Source organism: Amphiura filiformis, chromosome 8 (assembly GCF_039555335.1).
Source record: "Amphiura filiformis chromosome 8, Afil_fr2py, whole genome shotgun sequence".
Taxonomy (NCBI): Eukaryota; Metazoa; Echinodermata; class Ophiuroidea; order Amphilepidida; family Amphiuridae; genus Amphiura; species Amphiura filiformis.
The window spans coordinates 26,930,393-26,952,779 of NC_092635.1; the positions used below are offsets into that span (position 1 = coordinate 26,930,393).

The window sequence follows — 22,387 nt, forward strand, 5'->3', positions numbered from 1 at the left end:
AGGCTAGGTCATCCTCTTTCACTCAAATGTTTGTGAATAAAATTTAGATTGTTTGAGCTTTAAGAGTATATTTTTGCAGATTTTATGTATACTTTTCTACCAAAAGTATGAATAAATATTTTAATTTTCAGTAAAGTGGTCTATTTTGTGAATTTAAGCTGTCCATGTTTGAAAATTTTTAGTGGAGTAATGAGTCGGGGAATGCTGAAACACACGAATCAAAATGTCGGCTGCTGAAAAGCGACAGGTAAGCTTACTGGTTGCTTATTTTTATTTCATGATTTTGTATATTTCTTGTCGGATTGTAAACATTACAACTAAGTTTATATGATTTATTTGTATAAGCGTTACTGATTATGTGACTATGCCATTTCCATGTCAGATTCTAAGCAAGATAGATGCAACACTGTAGGGACAGGCATAAAAATTTCAAATTAATTCTATTAACATGAATTGTTGTTTATTGGAAGAGAGAACTTCTCAGAAACAATTTGACACCAAAACCAATCTTCTACTGTATTGCTAAGTGAAGTTATGACACTTTGGAGGCACTTATAAGGAAGAAGACGAAGAAGAAGAAGAAGAAGAGTGCATGGGGGGACTTGATAATTTTTGTGCCCCCCTGTCAATTTTTTGTTTTCACTGTAATTTAATCTAATTTTTGTTGAATATTATGTTATCATTTTCAACACATCTGTGAAATTTTGTATGAAAATTCAAATTTAAGGTGGTAAAAAAGTGATTTTTGTGCTAATTTTGGTCAAATTTTGCCATTTTTCGGCCATTTTGGGCCCATTTTAGGCAAAAACAATGATTTTTCCCAAGCGATAATAAAAAAGTGCTTTCTCCCAGCAAATAAGTAAACTGGAATTGTTATGTGAAAAGGATGAAAGTTTTTGTCAAACCATGTTTCCCTTTTGTCAGAAGATGAATTTTGGGTCAAAATAGAATTTTTCCCAAAAATGCCCCTTTTTGACCCCTTTTTTGACCAAAACGGTGATTTTCACCAAGGCATATCTCATAGAAAAAATATTCAAAAGTGAAGTCAATGTTGCATTCTGCTTCCTAAAGCATTGAATCTGTTGTCAATGCAAACTAGAGCATCTGAAACAGATTAATTTTGGTTTTATTCATCATTTTCTCCAAAAATGGTGTTTTCAGTGGCACAAAATGGCACAGATTTACATAGGGCTTTATTATCAAGTAAAATAAATAGCGCCCTCGCTCAGATGTGCCTGTCCCTAACACTGTGCAGGAAAAATGGGACTCTCTTGAAAATGAAATCAAAGCCATTATGGACAGACGCGTACCATCTAAAATGAGCTCTACCCGGCATGATTTACCTTGGTTCAGCAGGAAACACAGAAGATTAACCCGCTGTAAGCAGAGGCTTTACAATAAAGCAAAGGCATCTAGATCGGAGAAAGACTGGGAAAGATTCAAAGTGATCCAAAAAACCACTCGCAGAAGTTTGCAAAAGGCAAAAGGAGTACATTGCTGATCACTTGTCGGATAACATCAAGGAAAATCCAAAAGCCTTCTGGTCGCTTTATTAAAAAACTAAAAGTGAGGAAGTTGGAATCTCTGATCTCAAAGTCGACAACTGTGTCATCAGTGATGCTAAGGGCAAAGCAGAAGCCCTTGACCATCAATTTGCTAGTGTTTTTACTCAAGAAAAAACTGACAATGTCCCCAAGCTTGATTGTGAGAACTATGATGAAATACCTCGCCTGCTAGTAAGTTCGGATGGCGTGCTTAAACAGCTGAAAACTTTGTCTCCAAACAAAGCTCCTGGCCCAGACCAACTGCCATCTTGGTTTCTTAAGCTAGCCGCAGATGAACTTGCTCCAATTCTAACTGAGCTTTTTCAATGTTCGCTGGATGAAGGAATTTTACCAAGCAGTGGCGCTAAGCTAACATAGTTGGGATCTTTAAAAAGGAGACAAAAGCAAGCCTGAAAATTACCGGCCGGTGTCTTTGACAAGCATTGTTTGCAAGATCCTTGAACATATAATTCATTCGCACACACTGCATAATGAAGCACCTGGAGAAATTGAACATCCTAGTTGACCAACAGCATGGCTTTAGGGCCAAACGCTCAACAGTTACCCAGCTTTTACTAACGGCTCATGATTTAACCTCAAACCTGGAAAAAGGGCTCACTACCCATCTCGCAATATTAGACTTTTCAAAAGCCTTTGATAAGGTGCCGCATGAGAGGCTTTTGTCCAAACTTCACACTTATGGTATTAGACGTTCACTCCTCGCTTGGCTCAACAACTTTCTCACTATACGCAACCAGCAAGTTGTTTGTGATGGAGAAAAATCATCGCCAGAGAAAGTGCTTTCAGGTGTGCCGCAGGGAACGGTCTTAGGGCCGCTCCTATTTTTGCTGTATATAAATGACTTGCCAAATAACCTGTCAAGCTCGGTGAGACTTTTTCACGACGATTGCTTAGTTTACACTGCTGGGAGGGACAACACCCATGTCGCAACTCTCCAAGAAGACCTTGTTAAACTCCAAGACTGGCAGGATAAATGGCTGATGTCATTCAATCCAGCGAAATGTAACACCATGCTAATTTCCTATAAAAAGGAGCCCCAACGCACTCATTTACTTTTTGTGGCGAGACTCTGCAAGAGGTAGATTCCAATCCATATTTAGGGGTTGAAATTGATAATAAAATGACTTGAGTGTCCACATCAAAAACACAATTAATAAGGCGAACAAGGTGCCGGCTTTCTCAGGAGGAATTTTTGGTTCTGTACAACCGACGTGAAAACTTGCACATATAATATGCTGGTGCGACCTATATTGAATATGCCAGTATTGTTTGGGACCCCATACCCAAATACATAAGCACAGAATCGAAATGGTGCAGAGGAGAGCAGCCAGATTTTGTAGCGAACTTTAGCAGATACAGCAGTGTCACAGATATGTTAACTAAATTGAACTGGGAAACATTAGAAAAAAGAAGAAAGAATGACAGACTTACAATGATGTATAAAATTTCAAATGGACTGGTCGGGGTCAAGAGCGAGGATTATCTGATTCCTTCACAAATCACCAGAACCAGGGGAAGCCATCTTCATAAATATCAAAGGCAACACACCAGACTCAATATCAACAAGTTTTCATACTTCAACCAAACAATCCCAGACTGGAACAAGCTGCCCGGGGAAGTCACAGCAGCATCTACATTAGAGATTTTTAAACAAAAACTGAACAATTGTTAGAAGTTCTCAAGTTAGTCCTGTAAGCGCGTCAAGTCAATATAATCTAATGAAGTTGGCGAAATGTGGACAATTTGTCTACCCTACCGACGACAACCGAAACTGAAACTGAAACTGAGATGAATAGATTTTGATGCTGTTATGCACTTATCAAGTCTTTCCCCGGCCCTGGGGGACCCGGGACTAAGCGGGACTTAGCCGGGAAGTACATTTTGCCAGCGTGACATCCCGGCACTGACCCGTTAAAGTCCCGCCTACGGGCATAAATTTTCTGTACATCCCCCGCTATGACTCGGCCCCCGCTAGCCGGGCTACAGTGTGACAATCCCGGCACAATCCCTGACCCCATGGGCCGGGACTTGCGTTAAAACAATGTACAATCCCGGCTATGCCCTGGCCTATCTTGCAGAGTTTAATATACGGTATACGGGCATAGATAAAAAGAAGAAGAAAAGTTCAATTTCAAAGTTAATTCAACTTTTTAGGGCAATAATATTGCATTTTGTCAGTAGTGGGAGAGGGGTCAACGACTTTAATAGCACGTGCTAAAGTTTGCAGCGCGATATACCTGTGTCGATTATTGAATGAACGACATAATATAGGCCTAATAAAAAAAGATTGATTGGATTATTTGGATAGCAGTGATCGTATACGACACGGCCGATTTAATAGTGCATGCCGATAATTTTAAAGACATCAACATGTTTGAGCCTTAATTTACATGCAGACGCATAAGGATTTAAACAAAATAAAGTGTTTAAAAAAAAGTAGACTTTCATTTATAGATGCACGAAATTGGTTTTAATATAGTGCCGTTTATTACGCTGACTTTCGTGATTCGGCGAGGAGGATTTATTTCGACCTCCTGGTTTGTTTACAAACAGAGAGGTAGACAAAAGACCGCTCCGCTTGTCCAAACACTCAAGTATCAGAAGGATGGTCCACAATAGCGTGATTCACGTAACATGAATAGGGATTAAAAAGCTGTCACGTAGAACCATGTGCTTCTATTGTCCAATTTGCCATCAAGATTTCATATGGAAACAGTTCAGACCCAGTACACGATCATGTCAGAAATTAATATTTTGTTCTGGGTCTGATTATTCGGACTAGTTTTAATATAATATTGGTTACTTAAAACAAGTAATTACCCCACTCCTCAGTTTCCTTTGTAGCGCCACAATGGTGAAAATAGAGCATTACAGATGAGTATGCAAAATCGGCCGTTCTTGGTATACATACTGATGTTTTTTAATGGTGTGACTTCTTCATGAAAGTCCCAGCTATGTCTCGGCAGTGCGGGGAAAAAAATTGTACACCCCTGCAAAAGCCCACACTAACATGAATGATTGGCCCGGCATAGCGGGGACGATCTACTGTACATCCCCGCCAAGTCCCGGCTAACTTCCCGCCTCATGGGCAATGATTTTGTGTACATCCCCGGCTATGTCCCAGCATGTTCCCCGCTATGTCCCGGGTCCCCCAGGGCCGGGAAAGACTTGATAAGTGCATTAGTGTGACTGTAGTAGACTAGTCCACATTGCTTATTATAGAGGGCGACGTTCAACTCAAAAACCTCAAAAAGTTGCGACCACAGTAAATGGCTTAACTGTGTAATCCCCATAGGAAAATACAAAATTTTGAAATTTGGACACCAGAAACTTGGAGACGTAGTCTAAAAAGTGCTGGTCCTTTATAGTATCCCAGCCCAGGCAAACCTTAGTTAACACATTTACTAGTCAGCGAAATTTGCCGAGACCGGGGCCCAAACACAATGCATATTTACATAGAAATTTGAATTTTTTTCGAGAATAGGTCGGTGAAGGAAACCTACATAAATATGTTTTCTATACTTCACTTGACCCAAATATATGATTTTTATGGTGATAATCAAGTCGCATATGGAATTTTAGAGGATTTTGATAGCAGTTCCATTAAAAAAAAAGCTGCTATCGCCATGAGACTAAGATCTAGAAACACCCCTAAATGCCGTTTTGGAGCATTTTGCTAGCAGAATCTTTTTGATGAAAGTCAATCTTTGACCAGATGTAACTTTGTTACGGAAAGTGCTATGACAAAAATGTTTTCAGTTTTGGCTTTCTTTACTCAAGGGCTTTAATTTGATATGTAAAATGATGCAGTTTGATGGCAAATTTGAATTCACCTAGCATACCTACTTTATCCTTGATACAGAAGTCATCATGCAGTGATAGTTAGATTTCATAAAATAAAATCGCCTTTGTGTAAAACGGATCATCGTGGTGAAAAATGATACATTACTGGCTCTTTTGTACAGTAAGTCATTGTAAGGCATTGTCAATGATGGCCGCAGAAAAATGAAAATTTTTAAAAACAGACATTTGCCCATAACTTTGTTGATATTTGAGCTACAGACATGGTTGACCCCTCATTTTTTTAAGTTAAATTATCACCTTTTTAAACAAAATAATTTCCATGTGAAAAAACCTACTTGAAATTTTGTGATCATGCCTAGACTAGTCTGTAGCTGTGCTGGCTGTGGGGCCTGTGCAATTATCAATTCATGTTATTAACATGAAGCCAAATACATGAAATACTAGAAGCCAAAGGCAAAGTTACTTACAGTACTGAGTACGCATGATTTTCTTTTGCCTTTTTGGATGTTGCAATTGCATGTCATGATGCAGGGTTCAGTTTTTGCCAGCAAGGGTGGCAAAAACTGGCAAAAACCTGTTTTTGCCAGTTTTTGCCTGGTTTAAACCGGCAAAAATGGCAAAAACTGGCAAAAACCCACTTATAGTCACTTAGATATTAAAAAGTAACACAGAAAGCTCATAAACAGTAACACAAAACTTTTAATGAATCATTCAACATACTTTTTGTCTCATCAAGTCCTTAAATGAAAAAGTTTTGAATTTGATGTATGCCACATTTCGGTTAAATGCTCTTGAGCAATGAAAACGCATGCCTTTAATTTATTAATATGTTACTTATAATTGCAAAATCTGGCCTTGTTACACTCAGGAAATTATTTTTGTAATAATTTGTTTTGAGATGAAAAAACTGAACTATAAATCACTTTTTTAGTTTTTGCCATTTTTGCCGGCAAAACTTTTTTTGTCAAGCGGCAATAACCTTGAACTCTGTCACGATGTTGATGATTAATATGAATTGTCACTCACCATCGAGTTATGAAGTTAATCCATTTCCGGAGGTTCTGCGCCCGAGGGCAAAACCTCCAAAACCGGAGATTCTGCGTATAACGTGTGCAGAAACTCCGTTTTTGGAGGTTTTGCGCATGGACGACAGCCCGGACGACAGTAACTATTATAGTTAATAAACCACCACAGCGTGCGCAAAAACTCCAAAATCGTTTTGCACCGGTCGCAAATCTCCGATATTGGAGGATTTGCGCATCAAAACTGATGTTGTAATAATTGTTTAAACATGCTAAACTTCATACCTTGTACCTTGTAGAAATTCTCCCCGTATACCTCCTTGTGGAAGTGTAACACAGGGCTGACGAGAGTGTGGGATGCTAATGTTTACTTCTGGTCGTCGTCTTTGAGGTCTGGTCCACTTCTGAAATAGCTTGTTTAAAGGGTTCAGTTGTTTTGATGTCTACAGTGGATTGGGGTAATTGGTTCCAAGATGAAATTGTAAGGGGAAAAATGATGTAGCGAACTGGCTTGTTGTGATGAAATTAGAGTTGCTCTGGTATTGTTGGTTGTGCGTCCGTCTTGGTCTGTCAACTTTCTTGGTGGTGTATCTATTCAATTCAAGCTCAAATCCACCATGAATTATTTTGTGAAAAGCACATAAACGTTGTGAAAAGCACATAAACGTTGCTTTTCACGTCTCTGCTCCAAAGTGTTCCAATTTAAGGTTTGAAGCATATTGTTCACACTTGATTTTCTTCCATAGTCTCCTAAGACAAAGCATTACCGTACTTTTAGTATACATAAAGAATTCCAATATCGGAGGTTTTATGTATTTTTACTATGTAAACTTCCACAATATATCCCCATATGCATGGTAACAGAAACACATTTGACTATGATTTATACTATGCACTTGAGTTCAATTTTTTTTTCAAGATTATTAAGACAAAGCTGTTTGTTCTGTTCCTTATGTTCTTATAATTTCTCATAACTTTTGTAGAACATGACTGGAAACCAAGCAAAACCCAATCACCCTGGAGCCAGGAAAAAAGAACGACTTGACTCACCAAAGGCTAAAGCTGGTGGTGATGCTAAGGAAGGCTGGGCATGGAAAAGAAAGACAGACCAAGCTAAGAAGATGGAAATATTAAGAGAAATTGATCAGTTGCAAAAGAAGTATGTTATATTAGATAATTAGAATGGGTAATACAGGCTTTGTGTTTTAGACTTTTCCAGACGAGCTGGAAATTTCGAGTGCTTGAGCTGTTAAGGAGAGTGGTGGGCAAGCGAGGAGAATAGTTCTACATAAATGCCTGATAAAGGATAAAAAAGTGTAATTTTGAAATGGGTACTTATGAAGCAACAGATATAAAGTACTGTATGTTTTACTGATATTTTAGTTATAATTTGTGAATAAACTTCCATGCTTGTGGGAAAAGACATGGTAAAACATTCAAGTGTATTGTTTGTTCATTTTATCTACATGTATGAACCAATATTTAAAAGCAAAGCCATTTCAACTGTGAGGTTCCTTTGATAGAAGTTCTTCCATTGTGTGTTGCGCACAATGATGTGTACCAGGTATACTACATGATGTGATACGTTGTTTGTCCCGCTGCATCAAGAGGTTTCAAAAATGGCAAAGTGAAATAGTGAAATAAAATCCATCAAAATATGCAGTTGGGGTTTGCAAATCTGGATTTTTTTTCACCTGTACAAAAAAATTACATAAATATCAAAATAAGCTCAATTCTGTGAAAGATGCAACTTCAAGGGTCAACAGCAGCATTAACTGATTATAGAAATAGAATGCAATACTTGCATGCTAGGAATGTTATTTTTAAACTAGCAATCAGCATAATAACTTTCAAACCAGCCTCCATTTCGTAGCTAGCTACAACCATCATGTGCCTGGTTATGTAATGTATGTGATCTGGGGACTGTTGTAGATGGTGCTTTTCATTGTATTAATGTTACTTTTGTTTGTAGAATTACCAACCTAGATCGGGAAAAAAGCACCCATTTGTACAACAAACGCAGTGATTTTAGGAAGGAGTTTTGTGTCCTGGAGGAACATGAGCTCAAATTACTGTCTGAAAGGAAGCAAGAAAGTAAGTTGTCAGAACCAGCCTCTACATATTTAAACTATAATCAAAGCAAAGATTTTGTCAACTTCCAAAACACCAAAAGTTTAATGGACCATATTAAAAAATTAAGTATGCTATAATCACACTCCTTAATATGTATATGGTAAAGTATACAGTAGAAACCTGATATCACACTCCTCGTAGTGATAATTTTAGTTGTGTAATGCAAGTGCATTGTAATCCAAGCCTTGAAATAAGCGTACTGGAACCAAGAGTTTTTTGGTTCACTTTTATGAAGGTTGTTCACTGGTATTGTACAAGAACTAGGAGCAATTTCTGAAGTAACAGGAGCAATTTTCAAATAGTATATCCTTTTCTGCATATCCAATACAGCTTACTGCATCAAGTGCAAAACTGGAGCCAGGATCAATTTGTTTTAGAACATTGCTGATGTTTCATGTGAATTGTACAAAGACCAGGAGCATTTATTGGTGGCTTTACTCTAGAGAGCAAATTTGCTCCCAGCGCCTGCTTATTTCAAGGTTTGTTGTAATCACACCACAGAATTAGAGAAGGAGAACCGGGACTCCCTATACCGCCACATACAATCGCGCCGTCAGCTATGGGGAGAAAATTGGGGGTATTTGTGGTCCTTGCCAAGGTGCGCAGAGACGAACGAAACAATTCTGCGTCTCATCTGAAATGCGCCCATCATCCATGTCGCGCTTGCATGACAACGAATGCCTCGAGCGCATTCCGAGGGAAACCGAATACCCCAATTTTTGCTCCATGTCTGTATCAAGATGGCGGTCGAGTCCTGGTTCTCTGGTTTTAATTCTGTGAATCACACTGAAATCATCTGGTATACAACTGATGTTTTGTTTTTTCATTTAATTTTTAGAAACAAAGTTAAAACAACAACTTGGAAAAATGCACAGTAACGTGAAGCACTTTCAAAGGGAATTACAGAATGTGAAGCCAACACCAGAATGTAAGTAAACCTTCCAAGACCGACATAGCCTGAAGTCGTCTTCAGTCAAATATCAACTCAACTTCATTTGTGTGTAAACTTTTGAACTCAACTTCAGAAGTTGACCTCTAATGACGACCCAGAGCAACTTTTGTCAAATTCAAACTCAACAAACTTTTGCAGTGTAAATGAGCGTGCAATTTAGAAGTCAAGTTTATAATGGTTATTTGTAGCATGTGAAGGCGTAAAGTCGAATTCAGAATTGAAGTTGACTATACTCTCTGTGTTAATGGGGTATATCTTTCAAGAAGAGTGTAATGAACCATAACAAACAGGGGAGAGGGTACTCATCAGTACAAATGACCAAACAGGGATGTGCTGTAAATACGGGTCAAATTTTTGGTCATTTGGTATTGAAAAAACTTGATAGTTAGCATATACTATCAAGCGCTTTTAAAAGTTGCAAACATGAAGAGCCCCATCCACAAAAGTGTAAAGGGTTTTGAGCAAAGCATCGATACACATAGTTATATATGAACAAGTAAACCTGCAAATGTGTGTCTCAATCCCATTAGCTCAGTTGGTAAAGCGCCAGACTTTGGTACAATTTCATGTTTTAAAAAGTGCTCGATAGTAAGCACATGTGCTATCTATCAAGTTTTTACGGTATATCAATATCGGTTCAAATCTGGCCAGATCCCAGGCCAGTTGGTGGCTCTATTGGTTAAGAGTATCATGCTAATACCTCACTTATCTAACTAGTCGACCAGATGCTCTGGTATGGTTTTTTTTGAACATTTATGTGCATGTTCAAAAGATCTTGATGCAGCTTGGAAAACTATCATACTTATTGAATATATTTTACCTTTTCCATTTGTACAGTTGTTGAGAAACTAAAAGAACTGATGGAGGATATTGAAAGTCAATTAAATGAATTTAAAACTCAACAAAGACAAATGTGAGTAGTACAATCCTTGTTCTTACTTGGATATTCTGTCATGATCAACAGATCAGCATTTTTCATGTTTTGTTATAATATGAATCATTTGTTTCTTGTATGTACAGGCTGTCATAAAGTGCAGGGACAAAAATAACCCAAGGCACCTAAGACAATGTGACATGACCATGGGCTATTCCGGTTTAATCTATACACCCCCTGTAGAAGATATATCACCCACATAGGGGGTGTACATTTCAAATGGAGTCACCCATTGAGGTAACCCCATTTGAAATTCTCATTTCCTGTGTAAGACATTATGGTCATGTCTTCCATAGGGGATAGGGGTGTATATAGATTTCAAATGGAGTCTCCCATTGAGGTAACTGGTAACTCCATTTGAAATTCTCACTCCCTGTGTAAAATATTAAGGTTATGTCTTCCATAGGGGTGTATTGATTTCAACTGGGCGCCGCCTTTATAGGGGGCTCCGAAATGACCAATTCAGCATCAATTCTGCGCCGGCCCTTCCAAGCGATGAAAGTCAAATTTAAGACCGATATTCAACTTCAATATAACCAAAATTAATAGTGGTAGGCCCAATTTGTGCACATTTTTGCGCGCTCTGCGTGCGCTTTTTTAAGGAATCGGGGCAACATTATGTATGCTTAGCCCTGGGCGCCACAAGCCCTAGCTACGCCACTGGTTCTTTGGTGTTATCTCCCGGAATTTCAGCTGTTAAACGTCTGAATTATGCTTGATATACAAAAATATAACCCTTTAAAAGTTTATCATTAAACCATCTGAGTTTATTTTCAAATTTTTCCAAAGTTACGAGGAGCTGATGAAAGAAGAACACATTCTCAACCAAGAGATCAACACACTAGAGAAACGAATCGACTCATGGGCACAAGCACCACCCATTAGCATTGAAACAAAGGCAACCAAATCTAAGCCGACGGCATCATCAGCAAGAAACATAATGGCTGATCTACCTCCTGATGTGGCTGCTTTTGAGGTAATATATACAAATAATAAAATAAATGTTTGTGATTTACAGCTGCCACTGAGATACATCAGAATCATTTCATTTCAATAAGGGGCACAACCGTAGTGCAGCTCCTTTCAGCACATTATATTGTAACTATTCTCTAACACCTCCCCATTACACCTGGGTGGGTGAGGCAAGTGAGGTAAAGTGTTTTGCCCAAGTGCACAACATATTGATGCTGCAGGGTCCAAGTAACCAGCACAAAACTGTTAAACATTATTAACACTGTATTTTGTTTAAATCTGACTGTGTGCACTTTTACCTTGAGATATGGTTATCATAGGCTCTTTAAATTGAATATTTAAAGTTCAATATGATTATAGTTATCATATTTTTCCAGCTTTCATTTTTCTTGATAGAAAGCAACAAAGGTATTGTATTTCTCCATTTAATCTGTTCAGTAATGACATTTTTACTTTGTTCTTTTGGGCTTTTACTCAGTGACTTATTATGTGTGATGTTTCTTTCAGAGGTTTGTCGAACAAACGGGAGGCCCTAGAGGTGGATGGGATGAGTATGATCACGGCACCTTCTTACGCATCAGAAATAAACATAAGGTATGATATTGGTAGAAATTATTTTAGTGCACACCACATTTGCATCAAAAACGGCAAATTATGAGGGGCAATAAGGCCTTATGCTAGGACACAAGGTTTATAAGTTTGAATGGAGGGAATGTAGGCGATTTTATATTTCTTTGACAGCATGCTCTTTGTTTGTCTCATTTTGTTTTTATGATTCAATTTTTTTTAATGCAATCTTTAATTTTCCACTTAATATTGGGCATTTTTGTTATTTATCAATTTTATTGCAAATTTAACCGTTTTATGTTTTGCTTTGGGCGATTTTCACAGTGTCATCAGGCACCAAATTCTCAGTTTAAAAAAATGCAGTGGTTTACCACACTGGTCGTGATCAAGATAAAGAACTGGGTGTGGTAATTGTAGAATCATCCAGTTTAGTTGACTTTATTGGGACAAATCTGGCCTAAAGGATGATAACAAAGCAAGTTTTTCTAGTATGTGGAACAGGGGACAAGGTGCTTACCCCTATCCTCTTGGTCAGTGGTGAGTAATACACAGAATAAGACATGGATATCATTGCTTACCGTTTTGTCAGAGAAGAACAGCACTTGTTTACATTGTGAGAGCGTGTAAAGCATAAACACGGAAGTGGGGTTCTGATTGGCTGAATCATTCGTCTGACTATCATAGCAACAGACTGATAATCTGATTGGCCGATTGTGCGTCAAATCGTTGGTCGGCGCAGATCAGCGCCCTTGAAGTGAACACAAAGCTCTGCGTATATCGCTCATTAACAGGGCGCTCGCGTGAATCTGAGCAAGGGACTGCAGTTCTTCTCTGAAACCCAGTCCAAACCTCACCAACATTTATCCAATCAGCATTGTATTGTTTTTACAGGGCAAGGCAACATTTCTAGATGAAGCAACTAATTCCTTACCGGGTAGAACCATTACAGATGTCAATGCTCATGAAGCATGGTACCAAGAATATACCTCACTACAAGAAAAGAAAAAAGATGCTATAATGAAATGGAGAGCCATTAAAGAGGTAAACTATTTAACTTGATTCTACAGTGATACCATAAAAACACGATAGTTAGCATATGTGCTTACTATCGAGCACTTTTAAAACATGAAAACATGAAAAGCCCCATCCACAAAAGTGTAAAGGGTTTTGAGCAAATCATTGATACACATAGTTATATACAAACAAGTTAACCTGCAAATGTGTGTCTCAACCCCATTAGCTCAGTTGGTAAAGCATTGATGGACTTTAATACAATTTCTTGTTTTCGAAAGCGCTTGATAGTAAGCACATAGTCATATGCTAACTATCAAGTTTTTACGGTATGTATTTTGTATCCAGTTTGATTTATCTGTACTCCTACCCATCTCACCATCTAATATCTCTTTTGGCTATTTTTAAAATCCATACATCTCAAAGGATGATTTAAGGACTTCCCATCATGCACTGTAAAAGTGTTATCACCAGAATTTCAACTGCCCCTTTACTTTTCAAATCCCATTAAATTCTGTGCAAAAATGTTGTTTTAAAATTGTGTGTGTGTCATTATTACATGGTCGATTTCAGAACAAAAGTGATGCGTGTATAAAGGATAATTCACACCTTCTGTAGGTAACATAAAATGTGAAATCGACCAGCATATTCACAGTGTTTTTAATGTAAATATAGCTATATTCAAATTTAACCATGCACTTCTACACAGTATAGCTGAGCAGTGGTGTCATGTTACTCACACTGCTCTAGTGGGGTGTTGGGTAGTACTTAAATCATCCCCTGCACCCCCTTATGGAAGACATGACCACACAGGGAATGTGAATTTCAAATTTAGTTACCTGAATTGGAGACACCATTGGAAATCCACATTCCACACCCCCTGTGTGGGAGGCTACACTTTGATCAGCTCGTAAATTGTTAGGCTTTTACCACTACGCCAAAAAGTAGACCCACGTTAGGAGTGATGAAGTTGATCTGTCTGGTCTATATTGTGTGTGTTAAATAAAGTAGACAAAGTATAGGTCTTCAATTAATACTTTGTGATGCTTCTGGCGAGATGTCACAAGGCAATTCTCAAAATAAAATATATTAATATTAATCCGGGATGTTATAATATAAGGCCCGTCGATTACGAGCTGATCAATGTATAAGGTCATGTCTTCTATAAGAGGTGTATGTATAAATTTCAACAGGAATAGCCCATATTTAGTGCCCATGTCATACCTGGAAGGTCCTAGACTGAATCCTTCATCATCCACCAACTTTGGATATTTATTGTGTGATGCTGGTTAGTGATGACATTCCAAAAAGTAAAGTGCCAAGATCAAGAAAATGCTCTAATGTTTATACTTTGGTCCTGGTACAATTGTGACAAGATCGCTCTTTGAATGTTCTAATGTTCTAAAAGTATATGGGCAAAAACAAATGTGGTGAAAAGGTTCAGTTGGACACTACTGTGCAGAATCATTCCTCCAGATTCAGTAGTGAGTCCGACACAACATTTACTGGACGTTTCTCAGACATCAACCCAGAATGTTGACATCTGAGGGCATCAGTCTAGATACGTCCTCTAGTCGTGATGATACCAGAAGTACAGGTATTGGGCCACATGCTTTTGTGGTTTATATGTACAACTTACTTGCCAGCTTTATAAGTGGCATGACTAGCCCAGAATGATATAAATAGTTTAAATTTAAAATGGTTGACCAACCTTGGTGTAAAAGTTAAGTTATAACAAAACTTGATGGATATGTACTGTAATTTTTAACCCCTTCATCAGGTTGAGAAAGGTTCATCATTAGAGCAAGCTGAACAAACTGCAGAGGAAGAAGCCAGGCTGAGGGAGAAGAAAGCTGAGGCTAAAGCTAGACAACTAGAAAAAGAAAAACAAGAAAGATATGAGAGGTTATCTGCATGGAAGGTATGGTACATTAGAAACAAGTATATCCACCCCTTCATTTATTTATTTGTTTATTTATTTAATACATATCAAAGTTATCACAAAAAACTACTGTGAGAAAAGAGCTCAATCCCGAAGGAGGGCAATGTTGTTACACATTATTAATACAGTAGTTTCTGATTTCTAATTCGCTACACTGAGTTTCACAGCTTCCCATTCATTTATTTATTTATTCATTTGTTTATTTATGTATTTAATCTTTCTTTAACCAGGGTAGCCCCTTCAATAACTGGTATGGGCCTCCAAGGGGTCCTGAATAACAATTTACACATACAATTTCATATAATGACAGAAGTTAATATTAATTAAAAGCAATGTATTGAAGCAATAGTTAAGTTGCTAACAAGCAATTAGTTTATATAAATACAGTATTTAATTAATAATCAACACAATGACGCATTACCTTTTGATTTCAGACAAAAATATGTTCATAGGAAGGGTGGATGTCACCTTTTAGGGTTGTTGGGAGTTTTGCATATTTAGTATGTTGTTTGTGCTTGCTCTCTCAGTTATATGTGGGTTTAAGATCATTTTAAAGGCAAATGGTCCATTCAACAATCCCCAAGTTTTTTCCACCAAAATGGAGATTTTGGTATCAGTGGAAAGCCATATGTTTTCCAGTGACAGAAATATTAGGCTGAAAGATTAAAAAAAAAAAGTTTGTATTATCTTTTCCAGCTATTGTGTCACCTCATTAACTTCTTTGGACTTTTGTATGCTTTGTAATATAATAATATAAGTGTTACTTTTTAAGAGGGTTTTATTTTTGTGAATTTTACTCAACAGGTACAAAAGGAATTAGAAAAAGCACAAGAGGAGGAGAGAAGGGAACAGGAAGAGGCTAGGAAAGCAAGAGAGTATGAAAAGGAGATGCAAAGAAAGGTTAGTGGATTGGAGGAAAAGCCTCGCTAAGTATAAAAATTATAGAAATCAAATGGATGGATTGATCAACCTACTCGGGAAACAACCTAGAACAACCCAAAGATAAACTTATGATCAAATAAAGCAAAACAAATGCAGTGACAATATCATGAATTAGAAAGGAAAGTTTTTAAACACAATTTTGAAGCACTTTGCATTCTCTAGGAATCAATGGAAAAAGATCCATCCCCAGAAGCCATCACACATTCCCAAAATGGTTTGGACGGCTTAGGTCAAGGTAGGTCAAGGTACGATGTATAACTTGAAACAGCATTGGATGTAATATACATTATTTATATCTTTTTCAGATGCAAGTAAAAGCTAAAGCAATAGAATATGCTAAACTTAAAAAGAGGACGAAGAGTTTCAGCAGATGGAAGCATTAAGTCGACAAGAAGTTGAATTAGAAGAGAGAAGAAGCAGGCGAGAAGACAGAAGGTGTCAAGATACTAAGAGAGGGATCAACGCAAGAAGCAGGAAAAGAAGGCTAGAGAACAGGCAAAAGAGGAGGCTAGGAAGGAACAGGCTAAAAGACTGCAGAGATTAAAAGGAAAGGTAGGTAACAGGTAAACTTTGGTATGAGATGGTTAGGGATTTCCACAATGTGTGCCCTCAAACTGCATGTCACAACATGTCACAAAATGCTCTTCCAGACAGACAAAACAAGCAAAAGACAGAAATGCAGAAGTAGCATTAATTTGGGGACAGGTGGATGTCAAGACATGGATTATACAGCTTATGGAATAAAGCTATCTACATTGTAATTCCTCAATGAAGTCTTGACAATAGGCTAATTGAAGACCTGAGCGCAAGAAGACCGTAAGTCCACTTGGCCCCTCAACATGTATACGCTAAAGTTACATATAGTTTCTTTTAGAATGTTTAATACATGTTCCAGGGTGAAAACATCATGAAAGGTTGTGAAAGATTTGTTTTGGCCCCTGAACATGTATAAACATTACCAAACTATACGAAATTATACGCAACTTTAGTGTATACATGTTGAGGGGCCAAGTGGACTTACGGTCTTCTTCCACCAGGTATTCAATTTTACTTGAAGGATAGATCCATATAACACTGACTAACTGGAGGTGTCAGTCTGGTTACCAAGATTCATGATATTGTTTCAAGTGGCTCTACAATGAGCTACCAGTTTATGTGAACGCATTGTCTGTTTCTGCTTTCAAAACGCTGGTAAAAATCCCTGTCTATATTCATTAACTCTGAGCATGCTTGCATGAAGCTGAAGGTAATGCTGTGTTATGGTTGGCAACAGAAAAACTTATGTGCACTTTTCAGATTTTACACCTACAAGCTGGGGAACTGATTCTGAACGGTTGTGTTCAAGTGAACCTTTTGACCTGCATCTGAAATTTGAAACCTAGTATAGAACATTCAACATGCGACTCTGCCACAATAGAAAACAAAGACATGGGCATATTGAAAGCTACACTATGGTCCAGTACTATAAAGGCACATGTATATCTTCTTGTGTCTGTCACTTATGGAATGCACAGTTGCTTGGTAGACCATAAATGAGTTGGGTGTAGAGTGGAGCTGACATTCACAGATGGTAGATGAAAGATTCAGTGTTGGGTAGAACTCTCAAGCATTGCCCTAAAAACATCAGGAGCTTTAAAGGGTTTTGATTGGTTACTCACAATATTCAGATAATTAATTCATGTAATTAACCAATCAGGGACTCTGTAAGAAAGACATTAGTGCCATGGGATTAAATCCATTAAGTTCTTTCTTATTTCAGGTGGAAGTACAAGTAGAAAGAGATCCAAGTAGATTGTACAGATTAACAGAAGGATGGAAAGAGCGGAAAAAAGATGACGCATCTAGCAGTGGGCCTGTAATTAATATGCCAAGAAGGTGAGATGTCTAATCTAAAGTAAATTTCCTAATTGTTCAGAGTTATGGGCAATGGTGATCATTGAGCACATAGAAGAGCACATCTCCGTCCCTTCTATGTGATTGATGACCATTGAGTCATATCTTGTTGACATCTTTTGATCAGCCGGCAGCCAGTCAGTGTGATTGCTTTACACTTCTGAGTATACGCTCGATGCATGGAAGACAACTCAACAATTTGGAAAGTACAATATCACATTAATATTACAATTAAAGTACCCTGCTGTAAACCCAGCTTTTGCACATATTTTAAATATTGTTTCTGTTGACCAAGGTATGACAGCCTGATAACGTGTAAACTATTTGGCATGATTTTGGTGCTAAGAAGTACTTATAGGGCATTTGGTGAACTAGGCATTTGGCCAAGTGCATTCACTGAGGTCATAGCACATTTCAATCAGGCTCCTCTTCAAATGATAAGCCTGTGTTCCGAATGCTAGTGTATGCACACATTGAGAGACTCAGCATAGATACGTGCATGAAACGTACATATGAAACATTGTCTCTTAATATATTTATTTTTACATTAATAAAGATTCAAAGACAGGGTCAGTGGTATATATGGCTCAGTTTACATAAGAGCTACTTTGTAATTATCTTTTGTTGATTTCTGTCTAATTATACTTTGGCAGTTTTTGATTATTTTAATAGATGCCAATAATATGTTGGCAAGACCCATCTAAAATCTGATTTTTGTTTTCATTTCCAGGGCTGTTCCTTCATGGAGAACAGGACTTTGACTTCTTCACATTTTCTTCAACTGAAATGCTGCAATCTTCAGCTGCGATGGTAACTAACATGACAACTTCATATCATGTTAAATTACTAATGATGATTTGCTGGACATCTCATCTCATATTATTCAAGTTCATTCTGGTATACAGAATGTGAAAGAAGGATGTTCTGTTATCAATTGGCAGTATTATTTTAACCATCTTCTCTGGTTTTAACTCTTTAAAGGAGATACCATGAAAGATTGCATAATTGTTTTATTCATCAACAACATCATCATCACATGTGGCATGATCAAGCAAAGTGACTCAAAATCAGTTTTCATTTGTATATTGTATGTGTGGGATCACATAAAAGTTTTCAATCCGTTCACAGTATGTTTTGCTACGGGGAGTACAGGGAAGGTGAAATTAAAACCAGAGAACCCGGACTAGACCCCCAACTTGATATACGCCTGGAGCAAGGGTTGTTCGGTTTCGCTCAAAATGCGATCGAGAGATGCACTTGCACACAATACCTAAACGTAAGGACCCGAATACCCTTGATTTTCTCCCCATAGCTGAATGGCGGCGCTACTGTACATGGCAGTGTATAGGGAGTCTGGGTTCTCTGGTTTTTATTCTGTGCCAGTAATAGTCTTATTCAATTAATAGGTGACAGTATACTGGGATCTGATACCACAATTTTATTCACTGGCTCACAGTGCAGGGTCTTAGCTAGGAATTGAAGGTTGCCCGTCAGTTGAATAAAATTGCCTGTCCTAATTTGAACTTTACCAGACATCTATAGCCTATTGGGTGGGAGTTCAAAGAGTTCAAATAGGTGCTGATATGGCCTTGTTCTACAAATTGGGTCTACTATAATGGTCAATTAGCTTCTCAAAACATACAATTTATAATATAGCATCTGTACTCAAAGGAAACTCCCCGTCTAAATTGATGGCCAGACGGGTGGCTAGCTAAGACCCTGTCACAGTGCCATATAAGGCTGTGTCAAAATGATCATTACCCATGGACAAGTGTGATGTGGCGGCTTTGAATGGCGAGTCCCGGTCCCATTCCACAGAGGAAGTCTCAATGAAGTTTACTCAAGATGTCATGATCCATTTTCATTGGGGTAAAAACTCTTGGTGTAAAACATATGTCATGTAGAAATCAATACAATTTTCTGTAAGCAAAAAAAAAATGAGCATGTTATATATTGTTCTACAAAAAGTAGCTCATGTGCTTATTTTGCCATTGACAAATATTTTTCACTGGGGCTATTTTGTGAAATTTGGGGGCTAAACTTGGTTCATCTCAAGTTCAGTAGTGACATCAATGTTTGTACATGTATGTGTGTGCATATGGTATGCACAATAATTGTTACCTTTGCACACAATTTGATGCTGCTACCAGCAAAATATGCATCAATGTCACTACCAAACTTCAAGTGAACCAAGGTATAATCATACTGGAGTCTACAGTGTCTTGAATTAGCAATAAGATAATTTTCTTGATATTTAGTCCAATTTTGCTAACAGGGTATTGTTTTAAGTGGTCCCTTAATATTTTGACATTGTAGAACAAGAATGGTATTATGTATTTGACCTGATCCAGTCCACTCAGGCTAAAGTCATATTTTTTCAAAATCGAGTTATTATCAGGTTAATAATAATATGAAGTAAGAAATTCCCTTTCTATCAGTCCAAACCCTATGTTTATAACTGATTTGATAGCAAAGTTACATTATATGCCTGAGTGGACTACATAAGGTCACATATGCCCTGTGATGTTTCTGTATCACATTGACTAATCTGATAAGTGCAACATAAATTCACATACAATTAGGCCCGTAGTCATCAGGGGGAGGGGTGCAACATGCCCAATAAATATGCAAAAAAGGACTTTGTCTGTAAAAACTAGTAAAAATCACTGATTTAATATCTGTGTTTAAATCAACTTTTTATTTTTTACCATTTTTGATAAATGTAAGTTAATTTCTTTCTTAAATTTCTTTCTTAAATTATTTCATTTCTAATGCTTCAAATTTTGGATACAATTAAAATACCTCAATGATGTCATTAACTATTGCTAAAAATTTACCTTTAAGGTGCAGAATTCAACAGGTTTTCCCCCATAATTTTCCCGGGATAATTTTACCATATTTTTTCTTTAAAATTTTTCACATGTTAAGGTGGCTGTGTACTCTCAGACATGCATGTAGTAAAAGTGCAATAACTTTGTAATTATTCGCGCAAAACATATAAAAGTATACATTTTTATGACGGCAAGACATCAATAAATCTTAATATAAATACAGATTTGGGGTAAAAACAACAATTTTGAAGAAAATCACAAAAAGTGAGTTTTTGGCAATATTTGTTAGGTACATCATAACAAAAAAAACACTCTTTCCAAAATATTTTATTTTGTTTTTAGCTCAATCTTGAGGCTCCATTCCAAAAACGTTTTTTTTATTTTTTGATATTGGCCTTATTTTTTGAGATATTGACCATATAAGGCATCAAAATGAACTTTTAAAATTCAAAAACGCCTATTTGCACAAAATGATGCCTAAAATCGGAAATAGACCAAAATATAAAAAATGAGAAAACCGTTTCTTGAGTCGATCATGCTTTTTACGATGATCATATTTGCTTACCTATAGATGCTGTATTTATTGAGTTATGGCGTACCTAAATCGTCATTATACCGAGAAATTGAACATTTACATTATGGTTGTTAAAGTTTAAAGCGGTCACATTTTGCACATTCATCGAATCTCACAGGAGAATGCGACAGTTTTCGTTTTTGTAACTTATATTACGTGAACATTGGGTAAATCCACAGCCCCTTGAGAAGTTTGAGCGAAATCCATTCATAACTTGATATTTAATTAAATCGGGAAAGAACTTGAAAAACCCACATTTTATCAGCTAAAACGGAGCCATTTGACCACTAGGTTTTGTGAAATCAGTGCTTCCGTGGTGTTTCCATAAGTTGCGCGCGCAAGCGAATAAGCGTCAGCGATATCGTCGCGTATTTGTGCGTTCACAAATTGCGCGATACATAACGCGATGAGTTGTTGCTTGCGCGTGTACCTTGCTGGTACAACAAAGATTTTCTTTCCTTTTCAATTTCAAACACGAGTGGAATAGTGAAATAAAATCCTTAAAATATTGCAGTTGGAGTTTACAAATCTGGATTTTCATTCCTTGTATTTATAAAAAACATAACAAGGTACAAACATATCAAAAAAACTCAATTTTGAGAAAGAAACAATGGCTAGAGTACACAGCCGCGTTAAAACATGTTTTAAATTTTTGTTAATACCCGATATGATTGCGCATATTGGCATATGTCTAGTAATACTCCGGTCTCTTTTGACTTTATCATGATGATGGGGCATAGCAGTTCTTGGAATTGATTTTAATTTTTTTAAATCCAAATTAAAATCCCCCCCCCCCCCGAGTCCTGGTTTATTCTGTGTTTGTTTTTCTAACTAATTGTATGCTGCATTCATCAGTTACCCCTCACATTTTAAAAACGTTTTGTGTGTGTGACCTGTTGAGAAACCAGGGATGCATTTCACTAACATTTCCAACATGTCACAAGTCCTTTTACCTACACTCCTCAAAAGAATTTTGGAAATATTTCTGATATATAGGCTAGCCGTTTTGGAAATTTTTTTTTGAGTTTATTTCCTAACCATCGGAACTAATCTTCTTTTTACATTTTGTTTTTCCCCGGTATAACCGAGTGTGAACAGAAACTAACCTGGGTTGATTTTTTAAAACTCGGGTTCTGGTTAAATGATTCTGTGTACATGTAAATCCTATGGACTAGTTTCGAAGGATTTGGTCAAATTCAGCTCTGGTGTACATAAATTGTATGCAAACTTTGATCTATTTGTATA

The 22,387-nt window shown here is 37.3% G+C and overlaps 1 protein-coding gene across 1 annotated transcript; it reads left to right on the forward strand.

Moving 5' to 3' along the window:
* The first annotated feature begins 11 nt into the window (after positions 1-11).
* On the forward strand, positions 12-20,658 carry LOC140158884 (coiled-coil domain-containing protein 112-like). The gene is given in 15 exon segments (XM_072182145.1): positions 12-247; positions 7,375-7,550; positions 8,364-8,485; positions 9,363-9,452; positions 10,314-10,389; positions 11,200-11,386; positions 11,890-11,976; positions 12,841-12,990; positions 14,741-14,881; positions 15,707-15,802; positions 16,150-16,189; positions 16,192-16,250; positions 16,253-16,396; positions 17,604-17,719; positions 18,468-20,658. Coding segments are annotated over 15 exon segments (1,539 nt in total). The 5' UTR covers positions 12-223; the 3' UTR covers positions 18,499-20,658.
* Positions 20,659-22,387: the final 1,729 nt, after the last annotated feature.